We start from the raw sequence: 17864 nt of genomic DNA, 5'->3' as shown, positions 1-17864 counted from the left end.
AACAAATTATTTGGAGAGCTGTCCCGAATGACTTCAAGGGTGAAATATATCGTCCCAAGGGCGATTTCGAGGTAAATCTTGCATCCTAGTCGTGCGCCGGCCGAATGCTCACTGGCGAAGGTTGGCCTGGCCAGGCTTACATTGTGAATCCATCGAGACCAGAGTTGATCCCCAGATAGCCTGTCGATATTGAAGATGAGGCTCAGAATCGCGTGTCTTCAGTTGAACCCACTTTTGGGTAAGGTGGAAGCCAATGTGGCGAAAATCAACCGCATGATGGCGGATTGTCAGAAGGAAATCGATCTTTTGGTACTTCCGGAACTCGCAGTGACCGGCTACAACTTCAAGCTGGCTAAAGAAATCGAGCCTTATCTCGAAAAATCCGGCGAGGGGGCTTCTTTCAAAATTGCCAGGTTGCTCTCCCAGAAGTTTAAATGCACTACAGTGATAGGGTACCCTGAGAAATTTGGGTCCTTCACGTATAACTCTGCATTGGTGGTGGATGAAAAAGGATATGTAGTTTCAAACTACCGCAAGTCACATCTCTATGAAACAGACGAAGCCTGGGGCTGTTCAGAAAATCCTGTGCGTGGGTTTCCTCCGTTCACGCTTCTGTTGCCTGACAAAACTGGGGCGAAAGGTGAGAAAGTGGGCCTGGTGACAGCAAATATTGGCATCTGCATGGACATGAATCCGTACCAGTTCAAAGCGGATTTCAATGAGTTCGAGTTTTCAATGAACTGCTGGAAAAATGACGCGTCTTTAATCATCGTTCCCACCGCGTGGCTTTCCTCGGATTCTCCGTCCATCCAGGAAGGTTTATCGGAGATAGAAAAGGCAAATAAGGCAGCGCTTTACCAAGACCAGATCGCTGCCAACTCCTTGGGAAACGCGGGAGTACCCACGCAGTCGCTAGTGGATTACTGGATTGTGCGGCTCTTTCCTTTTTTGGCCCACCCATATAACGGGCTTCCGAGGAAAACAAAGCGCACCACAGTTGTCATTTGCAACCGTGTCGGTATAGAGGATCAGGTCTTGTATGGTGGCTCTTCCAGCATCATGCAATTCGATCCTTTGAAAGGAGAGAGCGATGCGCTTGATGCTTCCAATCCCAGTGTGGATGTAGTGGCTTCGGCGGGCTGGGCCTCGGAAGAAATGATATACCACGAAGTGGAGATATAAGCGTCATGGCGGAGACATGACAATACACTGACGTGATAGAATTAGACATGATGAAGAAGGGCATGGAGGTTAGCGGGTATGATAGACAAACGTTTGATGGACTAGGGAACTTAGGCCTTGAAAAGGGGAATAGAACAAAAACAATCTAATACGTGTAGATTTCGAGTTCTACAACAAATGTGAGCATCAGTGATTTAGTCCACAAAATCAAAGGAACAATTCGTAGGGGCTTGTTTGAGTGAAGCTAGGCATTGACAGCGAAAGAATTTTAAAGAGCTAATGAAGGAAGAAAATTGGATTAATTGAAAAGACGTCATTTTGGAGCAAAAGAGACACTAGCTCATCAAAAGGTATTTCTTCATTAGACGACACACTAGTTCATCAAAGAGGCAAAGACTTGATTAGATGTCCCCCGGCTTATTGTTCATAAATCTACGAGGGAGTGTAAATGGATTGCAAACTACAAGTGTCAGATATCCAGTATGTCACATGAATTGCACATTGTGCGGATCGCCCATCGAGTACTGAAAAGTTCGTTTTTTGTTTTTTGTTTTTTGTATTTTGTTTTTTTGTTTTTTTGAGGGTGAGAGGCCTCTTGTTCTTTGGAGGTTGATTATATAAGTTCCAGTCAACTCCAGGTATAATGATACCACAACTCTACATTTATTATCAATAAGTTTTCTGGTTCCGAATCTCCTTAGTTCCAGGAAGCAATACGCATAGAAGCCGCGCGGCATGTTTATTCCGCTTCTGCGCGCCCAAAAACGAATGAGTCTGAACTATGCCAAATAATGAACCATCGATGAGTATGATAGAGAATTTGGTTCCTAATATCTAGGTTGGGCTAATTCCACGTGAAATCTGCTGCACCAAGGAAAAAAGAATTACTAAAAATGTCTTACGGCTTAGAATGAGCAACAGGTTCATGGCCATGCGCTAATGTCATGATACTGCAGCTTGATGATTTTCCCCAAGTTTCGAATGACTCGCCTCTATGTAGACCTGCACATACTGCCGCAAAGCCATGGAGAGAAGATAGGCGTGGATTGCAAAACAGCACTTTGTGTTTTGCCAGACACCATTCTGCTACTTTGGAATTGCGGCAATGGATTCCAAACAAGAAATACATAACTTTGGTGTGCAACTCTCTTCTCGTGACCCGGAGGATGCTGAATTCTACCCGGAAGAAGCTGATTTTCTTAAACTTTCTCCGGTTGTGTCCGGGCTCAACCATCTCAATCTGGGGGCACCTCCAAGTTACCCGGCCATGGAATATCAGGAATACGTCATTGCAAGTGGGTTCATGGGCATGAGTCTCAAAGCTTTTGTTTCTGAAAACGCCTTGCGGATGTTTCAAGAATACTGTAAAATATCGAAGAAGCACCAGGACTTTTCCCGCGCCAAAGACAACCAGAACAGATCCGTCGGCTTACCTCTTTTTACTGCCAAGCGTTCAATAAGGATGGGCCTCGGTGACACAACTTATCTTCACTTTTTTGAATGTGCTTCTGCTCCTGAAGCGACAGACAGACTTTACGATAAGGTTGATAACAGGCCAATTGGGGAGGTTCTCCGGCGCAAATACATAGGATACTATCGATACAGGCTTCAGATCAAAGGTGTCGAAATTGTCATCATCGTGCACTCGCGACTTCCAATAGTGGACTTCAACATTGACAATGAGCGGTTCCGCTTTGTGAAGGCCGTTAACTCAGCCATGAATCCGGACCATTTTATATATGACTTGTACCTTTTAACCCCAGACCAGGCGAGTCTAGTGGATGACTTGAATTCTTCCTTGAAGGTGAGAAAAGACAATCCGTTACTTGGTGGCCGGCTTCACAATCTTTTCCTGGTGAAGCTCGGCTCTCATGACCGGTCTTTTTACCTGTCTCCCCATCGACGGGGAACATTCGAACACCATCTGTCGTGGAAAGTGTTCAAAAAAACAAAAAAATGCTCGATGTTCACGTTATACAACTATGCTACAGGAGAGCCCGACTCTAACGATGGGGTCGACTTCCACACACGTGTACTTGTTGCAATCACGCTCATACTCCAGGCCTACGAAGACGATCTTCAAAGCAGCCGGGCTGCTGTTAACTAATGAAAACTCCAGGTATATTCGGATTAGTTGCGCAACTTGGCTTCACTGATCATTTTGATGGCGCACGAACATTTGTGTCTTCTTGAATTTTTTTTTTTTTTTTCGGTGGATTCATCTGATCAAAGGACCAAAACTATACAGCACTATATGTAAAAATCCTTTAACCAGCCCTAGATAAGTGTGGAACTCGACCCGCTCCCTACCGCTAATCACGGCCTGGACGGTCCTCTTGGCCCGTGTCTGTTTACGTATTGTATACTACGTCATTGATTGAAAAGTTTATGCACATAGCCGGAAACTTTGACATATTTGGCACTTTCAGCTCGTTTGGCACGTTTGGTACGTTTAGCACGTTTAACAAGTTTGACGTCTTAAGATCGCCAGACATGTTCGATGCAGATACACATTCATCAGGCCTGCATCACATTTCATCATATTAATTGGTGCTCTTTCAAAGATATTACAGTGGTAAGAGTCACCGAGGCTTCTCCTTGGTTACATCATAATTTTAAACACCTAGGATACATGATAAGAATAAAGGTAAGATAAAACCCATGTCAAAATTATATTATTCATTGATATTGATCTTTATCCTAAATTTTCTCTCACAGTCCGAGTACGTAGATAGCTGTCCAATACTCTCATTCGTTTAATTAGAAACTTTTTTTTTTTTGGTAGATTCATCTGCTTAAAGGGGCAAAACTATATAACGAATATATATAAAAACCTTTAAACAGCTCCCAGCTACGTACCAAGTGTCTTAGCTCGGCCCGTCCCCTTCCGTTAGTCACGGCCTGGACAGTCCTCATGGCACGTATCTGTTTACGTATTGGATATTACGTCATCGACTCCTAGGATAGGTCTCCTGTAGTAGTCGCTTCAACTCGGCTGGTTGTAGCGGACTTAAGGATCCCACTTCCTGCGACTCGCCACGCCTTCTGACGGCCTGTAGGGCTATTCTCTAAGTCGCCGCATCTTAAGATCATACGTAAAGATATATGCCAACTCGAACAAAGCATTCGAACAATAACTCTCAAGAATACATTGAATTATCTGTGTCATTACTCTTTGTCGATAGATCCCATCTTCAAGGCTGATTATCACCAACAGCCTCTCTGGCCAAATGGTTAAGGCATCCGCCTCCTAAGCGGGAGACTCCGGGTTCGAGTCCCGGGTGAGGTTTATTTTTTATATTTTTCGGGAATAAAAAGTCAATATTTTGATGATGTAAATTTCTTTTTTCAAATCTTAATATACCCTATACATCTTTTTTGTCATCTTTTTTGTATCAGCGAAAGCCCTGTTGAAAAAACTAAGCACATTTAAACTAATGTCAGAAACCGAATGAGAAAGCACTCATGTCAGGCTCCTCAAAAGTGGAAGGCTCTGGAACGAGCTTTTGTTGTTTCGTCACACTCGAGAATTCCGTAAGCGCTCCCTTGGTAATGGTGTCCTTTTCCTTCGACTGACTAGATTGCGAATAATCGAGAAACTTCCAGTTGCGAAGAAGTGAAAGTGATAGGTAATCACAGCCCATTCTTGAGTAGAGAGACGATAATCGAACCACAAATTCAAATTCAACTTCAGGCAGTACGTCCTTAGACCCTTCCAAATATCTCAGTTTCGAAGTTCTGAGCGTTTGGTACAACACACCTAGCATGGGGTCTACTCTCAAAAAGCTCTTGCTTTTTGTTCTGATCTCGAGCTTTTCTGTTTCTTTGAGAAAGGATTCTGAAAAATGGTCGGCATTTTTCCGAACGACACCAATGGGAGACATCACCAAAGCTTGAATCGAGATCTCTTTGAGTTTCATTTCCCAGAAAGCCCAGCTAGTAGTCCATCTATCACCTGTTTCAAGAGCCTCGGGTAGGATATAATGCTCCAACACAGTTCTCACAGCATCTTCATCTGAGTTTACCCTAGCTACTGCCAAGGCAAGATCAAATTCCTGTACTTTATTGCACAACGTCATGCAGCAATCTTTCACTTTATTCGCAAGCAAAAAAAAATATGCAGCATCCATATATCTATGCTTTCCTAGCAAAACAAAAGCGTTTTTGAGAGCTGCAGACTGCCACCGGGGTTCGGAGAAATTGTTGGATAAAAACTTAACAACCTTGTCTTTTTCTGGATGAAATATAGTGCGCCATAGCCCAAGTAGAATCTGTTTCTTCTTGATTGCTAGATAAAGAATAGACACAATTCCTGATGGGTCTCTCTCGTCAGCAAACTCATTTCTGGCCGCACTTTCCATCGTTTTTCTCAATCTGTGTACGTCCACCCAGTATGCCAATCCTACTTCCTTAACTGAGTTCCAAGTAAGCCTATGATAGTGATTTTCAATTGTTGAAAAGAGCATCTCTTTCTGGTCGCTGTGCACAGCCCAGTTGATGTCCCTCATAGTAAGCCTTTTCTGTTTATGTGAGGACTTGAATAATTCAAACCCGTACATGAACTTCATCCCGTTTGAATCCAATGAATTTCGTAAAGGGGCAAGTTTGTTCAAGAGAATTACGAGGTTTCTCAAGGTAGTTTGCTGGTGTCTGGTCAATAAAGGAAGTGAAATTGAAATGAGTTTTTCTGAGAGAAGATCTGCCACATTTGGGTTGAAGGAGTCGAATATATCGACATGCGCAGAAAACTTTGCATCAAGTAACGAGCGTTTCTTAATGTTCTTAGTCTCCTTCACAGTCATCAAGTCAACCATTTGAATATCAAGATTCCAAGCAATATCAGCGTCAGTACGAAGGGTCTTGAGAAGCTTGACCATGACTGCTTCAACAAGTTCAACCTCACCCATTAATAATGCCTGAATTAAGAATTGCGGATGATATACTGGCAATGGACCATTCAAAATCCTTACTAGATCGGCAATTGGGTATCTTGACTGATCGGATTTGTATCCCAATAGCAACTGACTAATAGTGGAGCTTATCGAGTTATTACTCAATGCCTCCGTTCCTTGGCCAAACTGCACCCATTTGTCGTCGATGAAAAATTGATTACCGCTGGATATCACGAGATACGAGTCATCTAACCAGATCAGATCCCCAATTTCATGTGACGAGTAATCGGATATATCGATTTTTTTCAAGGCAGCAAAAGTGGATACCTTGTTCGTATAGTCATAACGGAGCTGTGTGTACAAAAGCACAAATCTGGAAAATCCAACTGCAAGAAGAGTATTTGCAGTTGACCCAATCGAGCCAAGAAACGTCCAATCAAGGTCTCTCACAGGCCCGTATTCTTCAGGAAAGTTTTCTTCGTATTCAAGAACTCCAGTTTTACTGTCCCAAATTGTGAGAGTGTTTCCCTTTTGGTTCACAATGGCAATCTTACTAACAAGTGATGCCCCATGGACTAGCGATGCCTTTTCAATGTTTGTATGTATCAACCGAGTTTCTTTCCAATTAATGATTTTTTTATCCGAGTTGTATTCTGGGGCAATTGATCTCAACAAACCATTTTGATCAATTATCGTGATGTCATTTTCTAGAAACGTTTCAACAGTTGCTATTCTGGATAACTCAGAGTGATTTCCTGGAAGCGAGTCTGCCCATACCCTCTCACAGAAAAATCTGCCGTCATCTCCATTTGCGGTTTGCGAGACATCAATTCTCCAAGCCTCAATTGTTGATGGATCGTATATAGCCACAATGACATACGAGACATCAGAGAGAGATTTCAGAAAGAAAGCCTTAGGCGAGCTGTAGCGGGAATCATGTGTACCTGAGGTCTCCATCCGAGTGACCAATTCTACCTCTTTGTCATCCATTGTCTCACCATCACAATCCCATAAACTCAAGAAACCACCCTTTTCGAAAACCACTGCCAAATGATGTCTGCAAGAATCGTGCGGCGGATATATGTCATTGAGTAGAATGGCGTTCTCGATCCCTTGTTCGTGAATATTTCCATTGGGATCTCTTGTCACGTTAAGGCAAAACCGTTTCGTAATTGCCATCGAAGAATTGCCCGAATTCTCAAGTGCAAACGGCTCCCATATGTAGTTATGATCAGGAAAGTTCAGCAGTGAAAGCATAATGTTGCCCTCGTGTGAAGAGGAGGACGCGTATAACTTTTTGACCGACTTACCGTGGCCTTGAAATTTTTCTTTCAATTGGAGTTCTGGATGTACTCCAAGTTTGAGCTCTACGGCCCTTAATGTGCTTTTCACACGGTCGTGGATCAAGAAACTAATGGTCGACAAGCTGTCCAGCAGCGAAATGGTGTTTGTGCAAGCCACAGGAAGCATTCCTGTGAGAAATTTGTCCACTGATCTCTGAACAGAAAGGCTATCTGGAGCTGAGAGTTCACCCAGGAGCATGTTCTTGTCGTGTTCGAGTGTAAGGGACAGCTCATCAACGACCACGTCCTGAAGATTATAGCGGGGGACACAAATTTGGGATGTGGGGAAAATGCAGATTGCGTCATACTTTATGCTATTAGGTGGGTTGCAAGTCACGTTTGAGATCTGGACGAGAAGGGAATTCTTAGACCCTATGAGTATGAGAAAATCTGCACCAGACGCCTCGCAATCAAGTGCGTTCCCACTTTTTTTGCTCTCAATCTGACTTTTCACGAACGCATATATATTTTGCGCGTGAGCCCCATTGATGAGTAAGAACGACATGAAGTCGTCGCCCAACGCGGTCGTGAGGTCATACTGGCTCCATAGCTTTAGGTAGCTATGCCCGTTAAATTCACATGTGGCCCACACGTGGAGCATCTTGTCGTTGGTCACTGTGTACAAGATATCATTATCTTCCAGGATCAAATTCGGCATGAAGCTGCGGATGTTTTTGATGTGCAGCATCAGCGCCAAAGCGCTGCTGTGTAGGTCCAGTTTGACTGCCACGGGACGCACCCGCCACTGGAGAAAACAAAGATACTGCTCTGCCTTGTGGTCTGCATAAACAAGGTCGAAGAGCGATGTGGTGTTGCCGTAGCTGAGCCGCATCCACACCTTGGCAAAACTGTCGAAGCGAGAGCTTGTATACGAGACAAGCTTGCTGCCATCGGCAGTGATGTCGAGCATCTCCACAGGCGCGGCTTGGGACCTGGTCCAGCGCAAGGTTTTGGAGACGGTGCCGCATTCAAGAACCACGTGGTAGAGCCAGAGGGCATCCGAGCCAACGGCCAATTCGTTTTCCTGGGGCACCCATTTCACACAATTGACCTGCGTCGAATCTGGCGAGAAGCGCAGAGCCTCGGTCCATTTGGGCACGGACATGTACTCGTTCACAGGCCGGAAAATACACACAGTTGTGCCGCATGAGAGCGCTATGAGCCCTGTGTGCTCGTTTATAGCCACGGAGGTCAAGTCTCCAGCAAGATAGATTGTCTGAAGGCTCCGACGCAGACCGTCAGTGACACTATGGAGTATGAGATTGTTTCCCAGCCCGTAGGCGACAATGTGGTGGTTGCGCCACTGGGCCTGGTGGTGAGAACTGAGTGCGCCGTTGGCATCGCCAGGCGTGAAATGGAGAGTCATAGAGCCCAAAAAGACTGGGAACGAGTGCTTAGACTGACGACTTTTGCGGTGTCGTTTATCCTGTGGGTGCAGAGGCGGTTTTTATTGGGGCTTTGAAAAAGTCGGGGTCCAAGCGTGTGATTTTTGTTATGGTTGTGGGTCGCCTGAGGGTGTACTCCGAGGTTTTGATGGGGCCTGAATGGACGGTGCCAGTGGGGCCAGAGAATCGCGCCTAAATCAGGCCCGGAAAATAGGGCCAGGAAACGGGGCGCGCACAGATCCGGGGTAAAATGTGTCAGCGGCTACTGTACACTGAGGTTTCGACTATTCGGCCACATGCTCAAAATAACTGGTATGCTTATAGCTACAGAAACTTGGGGCTTTTCGAGCAGATCTGGTCCGTGTTCTGAAGCTTCCGTATCTAGTTTTTCGCTTAGTTTGATTTTTCGTTAATAGAACCCTCTCTCATTGATCGCGCATTCAAAGAGTCAGTTGATAGATTCTGTTCGGACCCATTACCACGCAGGCAGAGTTTCTTGTTCCTTGTGTGAATCTAGACTAGCATACAGCTAATGAACTAAACGCCAAGAGCTGGCACTGGCTTTTGGAGAGAAGCAAGACTAAGGTATTCTTTGGCTGACTACTCTAAGACGCGCATCCTGTCTTTGTCGTGGCACGTGACCCGCGGTCCTCAATTAATAAAATATGCATACTCAATCCAACCGAGCATTTAATATTTTTGTTTGTTCATTTCAGTACGGTGGGCGATTTCAGCTATAGTCGCATCTCGCGCATAAGTGCTAATCTAATAAAATTCATAGGAGAGCCTCTCTGACCGTTCAATTATGTGTTGGGTCTTTCAATGACGCTCAGAGAAGTCGCCTCTCCTCCGATCAATAATTGTCTCCTGACTCCACCACCTATTTTCTTCCAATACAACTTGCCACTGAAAAAAGTGTTCAATTTTTTAAGGTTCTGCTATAGATGCACAAGCTGATCCTCTGTAAAAACGAAATCATTCCTAACTGGTTGAATTACATATGCGCTTTGTTTTTGACTCTTGATAATTGCTTTGTTCAGCAAGGTATTCTATAGACGTTTTCAATTCACTCATGTCGTCATTCAGCTAATGAGACCCCAAAATCGATAAACACGAAATTTAAGAAGGAGAGTCTGTTTTTCGTAGCGTTGGAACCAAGTAGCCGAATTTCAGTGCTAGTAATGTTGCCATCTTTTCTTGGCGATCCACCAATCAGGTGAGTCAAAGAGTCGTAGGAAAACAAATTTGACCGTTCACCGTTCATACATCGACTCCAGATACTCTTTTTATAGAAAATTCCACAGCAGTTACTTTGAGTATTAGTCTCTGTAAACGATATGATTTGTCTTTTCACCTTGTTTACCTGCACATAGGGCCCTACATTTACTTACATCCCAAAAAGAGCTGAACAGCACAATTGAAGATATGAATAAGTTTCTTCTATCTCCTGCTGTAAAATGCTCCTAAAAATATAGTAGTGGAAAAATTATGGGGTTTATATGCTGTTTCTAATTTTTTAGGATCATTTTTATATTTTTAGGAGGTGCAGTTCACAAAATCGTAAAATTGTGAGGAATAATTATTGTAAAGTTAAATTGTTTTTTTAAATGAGAGAAAAACCATAATATCGCCAAAATACCTTGAAAAAGAATTTTTCAAAAAGTAATAAACGCACTAGAACAAAGATTGACTTCAAAGTGTATTACAATCTCTGCACCTATAGATTTCGCGATTAAAAATACTATTCTCTGCTAGAGTCTTGAAGTTTGATCTGAAGAGGGGAAGCCAGGTGGAAAACAGTGTACACTGAGAAGGAATAAAGAAGTTTACAGGTCCTCAAATTCTCTGAAACAAAAGCTTTCCAGAACTGTTCGCATTAATAAAGCTCGAGCTCATGGAAAGAATATTTACGAGAAAAGACTTTCACGAATGGCAAAGATCAGATCTGAGTATAGCATAGGGGCTTGAGAGGTAAATCTTTGAGCTCAATTCGTCTTTTTTGTGACAAAAAACATAAGTATATTCAAAAGATTACATTCAAGAGAACGTATATGGGGGCAATGGATGAAGTGTTTGGCAACAATTAAGGCTTAATATTTTATAGTTTGCGCAAATAATCTTTTAGCATCATAAGTCTAACAGATAACGATGTATCAGCTAATGAATCAAAGATTCAAAAAAAAATAGAACGTAGTCCATGCTACAAAATGGTTTATCTCTTGACAAGTTCAATTTTATCGGGTGCTGATCTGTGGACCGGAATGAATGCGTGCTTTCAAAATCTTTTGCAAAGAAATTAGATCCACAGGACTTAGAAGATATAAAAACGACATAGAACTACCCAATGAAAAGCTTTTGACGTGCATTGAATATTCAGCCTAACAGTCTTAGGGAGTGTATTAATTTCGAAAGAGTAGCCAAGCAAATTGCAACCTTATCATATGTATGTGTACTTACAAGACCGCTGAAAGTGAGTATTTATTGGATTGTGCGTGATTGTTTGCTTTATGTGAGAGTCATACATCAAAGGCCGCCCAGTGAGCTTATGAAGCTTTATCACAATGGGTCAAAATCGAACACTCGTGTCTGTATTTTACTCACATTCTTATGTAAATAAATTCTAAAAGCTACACCAAGAAACATACACACCTGGACAGTATGAGGGGATGGTAATTATGAAAGGCCCGCCTCCCCCAAGTGTTTCGAGACTTCAGCTCTGATGCACTGCGGGCTCTCTGTTTGTCGCAACTACTTGGCAGTGACTGCAGAGTCAACCTAGACTTTCTGCGGGTGTGAGGTGACAGACCGCAACTCGGAAGCTTCCATGATTTCGTCAATCCCGTCCTTATCGGGGTCTGTGGTCTCTGTTATCATAAACAAGACCAATGGAGCAGCAATCAAAAGAGAGCCTTGCACTAACCCCCAGGAGGCAGCGAACATAGACATGTAGGGCACGCCAATGGCATCAAGCCGCCAAGCAATGGCGGAGAAGGCACTCTGCAAAGACTTGTAAAAAGATGCGTACAACGCCACCTTCTTCGGGTTATTGGAGAAAGTGCCCAAAACCCAAAAGATGAACGACTGAAACACGGCGTCGTAGGCGCCGTAGAACATGTACAAGAACATGGGTCCAATGTACAGGCCGTCCTTGAAATCGATCAAAACCACGTCGGTCTCTCTTGTGACACCGATCTGGAACTTCAAGCCACCGCCCCAAATGGCCAAGGATGTGACAGTCAAAACTGCGTACCCGATCCGAGCACGTGTGGGTCTGGAGAACCGGGGAGAGTCCATCATTAAGCCCAAGACTATGGCACCCACCATCTGCGAGAACCAGTAGAGGAGTGAGTTCAAGGAGCGAGTCCTGACATTGAACCGCACCGCGTTGAATTCGTTGAACTGGTACGTGTAGAAGAAGTTCAGCGCACAGAACATGGGGAACATGAAGTAGATTTTGGGCTCGTGGACCAAAACCTTGATCATGCCGCGGATCTCATCACGGAGTCGCGGGTGTTTCTTGGCAATGACTTTTGAGCCGTCGGGTTTGTAAACCTTATCCATGGGGAGCAAGAAACAAGCCAAAAGGACACCGCAGCCCATCAAAACAAGAAAAGCCACATAAGTGCCGGCGTTGACGTTCGACTCGCCACTCTCCAAGTTTTGGACCAAAGGAATGATGGAGCCGATCACAGCACCAAAGTTGAAGATGACCCAGAAGATCATAATGGCATGAGCCTTCTTGTTTTCCAACGCGTACGACATGATGATGGAGCCCTGCGCCGCCCACGTGAACGAGGCAGAGACACCTAAATAGGCCCCGGCGAAAATACAGAATCCTGCGTTCTCCTTGTAGTGGTACACCAAGAGTGAAAGCGTGTACATGATGTAGCCCGTGCCGCCAAAAACAAGACATGCGCGTACGCCTATGGTGTTACACACAACACCTCCAATAGCACCCACGGTGGCGAAAGTCGAGTATAAAGCCACGTTGGCATTATCTGCCACGGTCGGGTCGCTGATTCCGGAATTGCCGATACCCGTGATGGCGTTGAAACAGCCTGGCGTCAAGAATATGACAAAGGACATCAACACAATCTGCACTGTCGAGTGGGAAAAGGGCGGAATCCACGACACGTAGCGGCGATCGTACCAGTTTCCGGAGGCCTCGATTTCGGCCCAGCTGTGGCACACGATTTCCGTGTGGTCCACATCCGAGGATGAGTCCACCATGGTGTTGATGGTATTTTTTTCTGACGGTTTGACGGCGTCTGATTCCAAGGACATGGTAGGCAAGGGAGCTGGATTCAATTGGATTCGATAATCGAGCTCAAATGAGGTCTGAATGGGCATGAGAGCCTAGACAAAAAGGTCGATTAGAGCCCACCGCGTAAATAAAAGCCAGATGGAGATTCAAGACAGGAGAGCGGCTTAAGGCAGGTTCGTGTTCTAAGCTTGAAGCGTATTCGAAGGCAGGATCGTATTCAAAGGCAGGATCGTATTCAAAGTCCAGGGCCAAAATTCACACAAAGCGCCCAAGTCTTAGCAAGTAGTTGGAAGCAAAGAAGAAGCTCAGAAATTATAGTGCAAACGGCCAGGGCAGAAACAAAACAGAACCAAGGCCAAACTATTAAAACAGACCAGTACTATGCGTCTGGGAGGTGTGCTTAAGCTGGAAGCAAAAAATAGACGGCTAGGCACAATCCCACCATGAGTATATATACACCACCAAAACTGGGGTACGAGATAACACGCAAAGAGCTATCGGTTCCAGTGCAGATTTCAAGTGGCGGGGCAGACGGTGGCAGAAAAGCCCAGAGAACCGTGACCTGGAAAAACGGTTATCGCTATCGAGAACGATGTTGCATTTTCTGCATATAGACGCGGGCTTGCGCGCGTGCGTCTGCAAGATGCTACATCTTTTTGGATACGGCGCTGCGGCCGCCGTGCGGTCACGTGACCGTGTCTTTGGTGCTTTCTTGTCTCCGGCGGGCGGAAGAGGCTGCTGCTTGAAAGATTTTTTTATTTCTGTCCATGTATTTCTGTGTGCTTTATATCCATGACCTCGCTCTTCAATTGTGCTCGTTGCTGTTTTTTCGCTGTTTTGACATAATTAGAGGCCTTATTCCGCAGTGCCCGTTTTCGCGCCTGGCTCTGGCCCTAGGCCCGATTGGGATTTCTGAGATTGCGTAACCCGAAAATAACAGAAACAATAGCAGACTGTACATCCTGGAGAAAAAATATGAGCCTGTTCTACTCTGTGGAAAGCTATTGGATGGAGTGGACTATTTGGTGTCCTAGTAAAGAACTTAATCCTGATGCCCAGAAACAAGGCCTGTGCGAAAAAAGCATGTTATGCCGAGAGGCTTCTGCTTCCCCGCCCTCTGGCCAATGCCCATGTAGAACATTGGAAATGCAAGAAGAGAAGAAACAAGAAAACCGGAAGCAAATAAGCAAAACTGATGAGCAATCAAACTCGGCAAATCAACTAATATTGGTTCTCAGTAGTATTACGGCAAGAATTAGGAGTCTTTTGCATGACTGGACCACGCCTTGCAAGAAAATACATTGCAGCACGTGAGACTTAAATTAGTGACGGAAATCCGAGCTCCTGCAATTGCCATGGCTTTGCTGGGCCTTTCTGATTTACCTGAACTTCCGTAATTTTTGTGATTATAAAATTTCAAAATGACATGGCCTAGAGTTATTGAGGGCAGGCCATTTGCTTCGTCACATTTGAAAGCATTACCAGACTCCTGACACGTTTCAGACTAGAACCAATTTATGTAGAGTCACCAGATAACATCGCATCCCTTAGTGGAACCAAATTACTAGAAGCACCAGATTATATAATACAGTTTATAGCTTCACCCGATTACTTGTCATGTTCATGATAGTACCAGATTCAGTAGTACCACCAAGACTTGCGTGAAATAAAAAGTGAGTGCCCTGAGATGGAGCTGCTTCTCAGAAGACAAATTTTCATTTTGTTGGGGCCAGGCCCTACTAGAATTTCTGCCAGCTTCCCGATGATATTCGCGTCTAATACTTCTACATCGCTTCCTACGTGCGCCTCTGATTTCGGTCGCTAAGCGGTCGCTTAAAGAAACAATTTACTTAATAACCGTAACCATGAAGATATTTGCATTCCAGGACTCTTGGTTGCTAATGGCTTTTCGGCGACTAGGAATCTGCTAGCCCTGGAGTGCGCATGTGCAGGAACTGGATCAACGCCTCTGGAAATGTAACGTTGTATTTACAGGAGATTGTGGGGAAATGTTACCGCGATCGGTCCATCGCACTTCATAGTAGATAAGGCAATGGAACATGAAATGGCTGCGATGACACGGGTGGCAAAACACTCGACTTTTTAATTTGGCTCTGCCATACTAGTGCCAGCTAGTGTGAGGAGATGTTGGCCAGAAGGTTGCCCAAGTTGCTTGTGGCTGAGTTATTTGGCTCATCGCTTGAGATTTGTTTCTGGGCATGTTCCTAGTATTTGACATGTGTAGTACATTTGTCTCTGAGTGAATGAGCTTGCTCTTTCATTAGAAAAATATGATGAAGTGCTTCGAATATTAATGCCGTATTTTGAGCTTTGATATCTCTGATGTGGTTGTCTCGATCGAGTAATCTTCAAGGGCTCTTGAGTAATATTGATCTGATGACCTCTATTCAGCGATGCTCCTGTTATGGGAAATAGCGTCTGGTCATTTTTTCTGGAATTCCCTCGAAAGTTTTTCTTGCTTTGTAATGGTCTGTTGTGAATCCCTTGTGATATCTGTGTGAGGTTTTATGTCCGGGTCTATTTTGGACCCCTCGTGTAATGTCTGTGTTGAGGATTATCAGATATACAGCGCAGCGAATTCAATAAGCGTCTTTTTCGATTTGCGGAGTGCTATATTGAGAGTATTGCTTTGTAAGCCTCATCTGAGTAATTGTAATCACGGGATTTGCCTTATGTTGAGCATTTTATGATTTGTGCATTGTGAGACTATGTGTAACTGAGAGTCGACCAAGACCTTCAACCACACAGCCCAGTATGTTCTGGGGTCATACTGCGAGTCTCACTTGAAAGCCAAGATTTGAAGCTTGTAGTAGGCATGTAATTGTGTCATGCAATCTACTTCACGAAGACCACGACATGAAATTCTGGTTGATGACCACCAGATGCGGCTGCCAGGTTGGGATTAATCAATGTCTGGTCCAACTTTGGGCATTCAAGGTGCTTTCTGAGCCTGATGGCCATATGGTTATGAGTCCTCGGATTGATGCAGATAATCCAAGATGAAAAAGCCCGACTGAGCTATGTCAAGTATTGCTTCGATTCAAATATCTCATGCACATGTATTCTGTGGATTCAGGTGTCTTAAACCTATCCAGTGAAGAGTAATCCGTGCACATGATGCAAATTTGAGTTGATTTTCATGGATACTTTTTTGGGTTTTGACGCATCCGACGCAAATATATGGCGCCTGGTGTTTTGAGTTCACAATTAAAACCAGAATCCCAACTATAACTGATGGATTTAGTCTGTAAATGTTTCCCAATTTCTACCTCTGAGAGCATTTTAAGGGACATCACCACAACTTCCTACTTCACAATCCGTATTGCGTTTTCCGCTCGAATCATGGCTGAATGCTTTCCAGTAAACTACATTTCATTAGATCCCGAACGACTCCGTAAGCTTTAGAAGAGCCACGTCAAATTTCCCACAGGTTATAAGCCATCTGCTATAACGTTCTTGGTAAGTATAAAAAACAATTGTTTGATTCTTTTTGCTATTCTTGCAGGTCTCCGACTGAGACCGAGCGAAAACTCGTGTTGTACAAGTTTTTCTTCCCCTTCCAACAGCTATATCAACTAACGTCGAGAACAGAGCTGGTTTTTGCTTCTCTTCTCAATACCCTGCATTTGTTTCGAGCACCTTGTTTCTTGACATCACGATCATTGAGACGAATTTCGAGTATTTTGTTTTCCCTTGTTCTTTGCCTTCGAGAGTTCCTGGGCTTACTTGGGAGACTATTTTTTCATCTGGAGAAGAAAGCATATTGTTAAGGGCATTTTTGTTCTTGCGCTATCAGCGGTTGTCTTTGCTATTGCCTCCGAGCCATGGGCTTCGGACCATAATCTGGAGAGTGAGCACACTCCGGCTTTTGAGGAAATTCTAAACTGGATAAACCGGCGACTGCGGATAGCTTGGGCGATTGGGATAGCTTGGAAAAGTCAAGTGCTCGTCATTGATTTTTTGGTACACCCAACCCAATGTGCCTAGTGTGGCGCTCTTCATGAGCTGTCAACTATATCCGAGTCATACCTAGAGCATGTCTAGTCTAGTGCTTTTTTCCATGCCCAATACAATCAACGCAGCATGCCCAGACTACGCCCCTTATTCAATGTCAAATACCAGCTGTCGAGTATGCCCAGCTCATAAATACACTAACAAGTCCAATTCTCTTTATTCAATTCCAACATCCAACCCAGCATGTCCAGTCCTTTAGTCAATGTCCAATACCAAAATTCCGCCCCAAACACACAACATCTCAAGTTTCATACACTTTTTATGTCTTGTACTGAAATACCCATGTTAGTGCTCATTAACTGTCAATATATCAAAAAAATAACATCTCTGGTCTGGTGCTCTTTTCAATATCTAATACATTTAACGCAGCATGTCTAGTGCTCTCCTCAATGTCTAACACCACACATACTCAGGCCAATGATCTTCACAAACTGTCAACTATATCCAGCTCAAAAATTCAACATCTCAAGTCTAGTGCACTTTTTAATGTCCAATACTAAACACACCTAGGTTAGTGCTCATGAACTGTCTGTCCAACTCATAATTACAACACTCCAGTCTAGTGCACTTTTCATGTCTAATACTAAATACCATGCTAGTTCTCATGAACTGCCTGTCCATCTAAAATAACATCTCCAGTCTAGTGCTCTCTTCATGTCTAATACTAAATACCATGCTAGTCTTCATGAACTGCCTGTCCAACTCATAATTACAACACTCCAGTCTAGTGCACTTTTCATGTCTAATACTAAATACCATGCTA

The 17864-nt window shown here is 44.0% G+C and overlaps 4 protein-coding genes and 1 non-coding gene across 5 annotated transcripts; 3 read left to right on the top strand and 2 right to left on the bottom strand.

Annotated features, from left to right (window-relative positions):
* Positions 1-195: 195 nt before the first annotated feature.
* METBIDRAFT_36486 (amidase) lies at positions 196-1182 on the top strand (the record flags this gene model as incomplete). Its single annotated transcript, XM_018856743.1, has 1 exon — positions 196-1182. The coding sequence occupies one exon, from the start codon at positions 196-198 to the stop codon at positions 1180-1182; it is 987 nt and encodes a 328-aa protein (XP_018713217.1).
* Positions 1183-2449: 1267 nt separating this feature from the next.
* On the top strand, positions 2450-3289 carry METBIDRAFT_38248 (uncharacterized protein; the record flags this gene model as incomplete). The annotated part of the gene is made up of 1 exon (XM_018856976.1): positions 2450-3289. One exon carries the CDS (start codon positions 2450-2452, stop codon positions 3287-3289), a length of 840 nt encoding a protein of 279 aa, XP_018713216.1.
* Positions 3290-4398: 1109 nt separating this feature from the next.
* METBIDRAFT_t86 lies at positions 4399-4471 on the top strand. The gene has a single exon. It is a non-coding gene; the product is annotated as a tRNA-Arg (tRNA).
* Positions 4472-4622: 151 nt separating this feature from the next.
* Positions 4623-8783, bottom strand: METBIDRAFT_38081 (uncharacterized protein; the record flags this gene model as incomplete). The annotated part of the gene is made up of 2 exons (XM_018856955.1): positions 4623-7569; positions 7645-8783. 2 exons carry the CDS (start codon positions 8781-8783, stop codon positions 4623-4625), a joined length of 4086 nt encoding a protein of 1361 aa, XP_018713215.1.
* A 2794-nt stretch (positions 8784-11577) lies between these two features.
* Positions 11578-13032, bottom strand: NGT1 (Ngt1p; the record flags this gene model as incomplete). Its single annotated transcript, XM_018858447.1, has 1 exon — positions 11578-13032. The coding sequence occupies one exon, from the start codon at positions 13030-13032 to the stop codon at positions 11578-11580; it is 1455 nt and encodes a 484-aa protein (XP_018713214.1).
* Between the last annotated feature and the right edge of the window lie 4832 nt (positions 13033-17864).

Source organism: Metschnikowia bicuspidata, assembly GCF_001664035.1.
Source record: "Metschnikowia bicuspidata var. bicuspidata NRRL YB-4993 chromosome Unknown METBIscaffold_1, whole genome shotgun sequence".
Lineage (NCBI taxonomy): Eukaryota > Fungi > Ascomycota > Pichiomycetes > Serinales > Metschnikowiaceae > Metschnikowia > Metschnikowia bicuspidata.
Note: the sequence above shows the minus strand (reverse complement) of the source record. Positions and strands in the feature narration are given on the sequence as shown.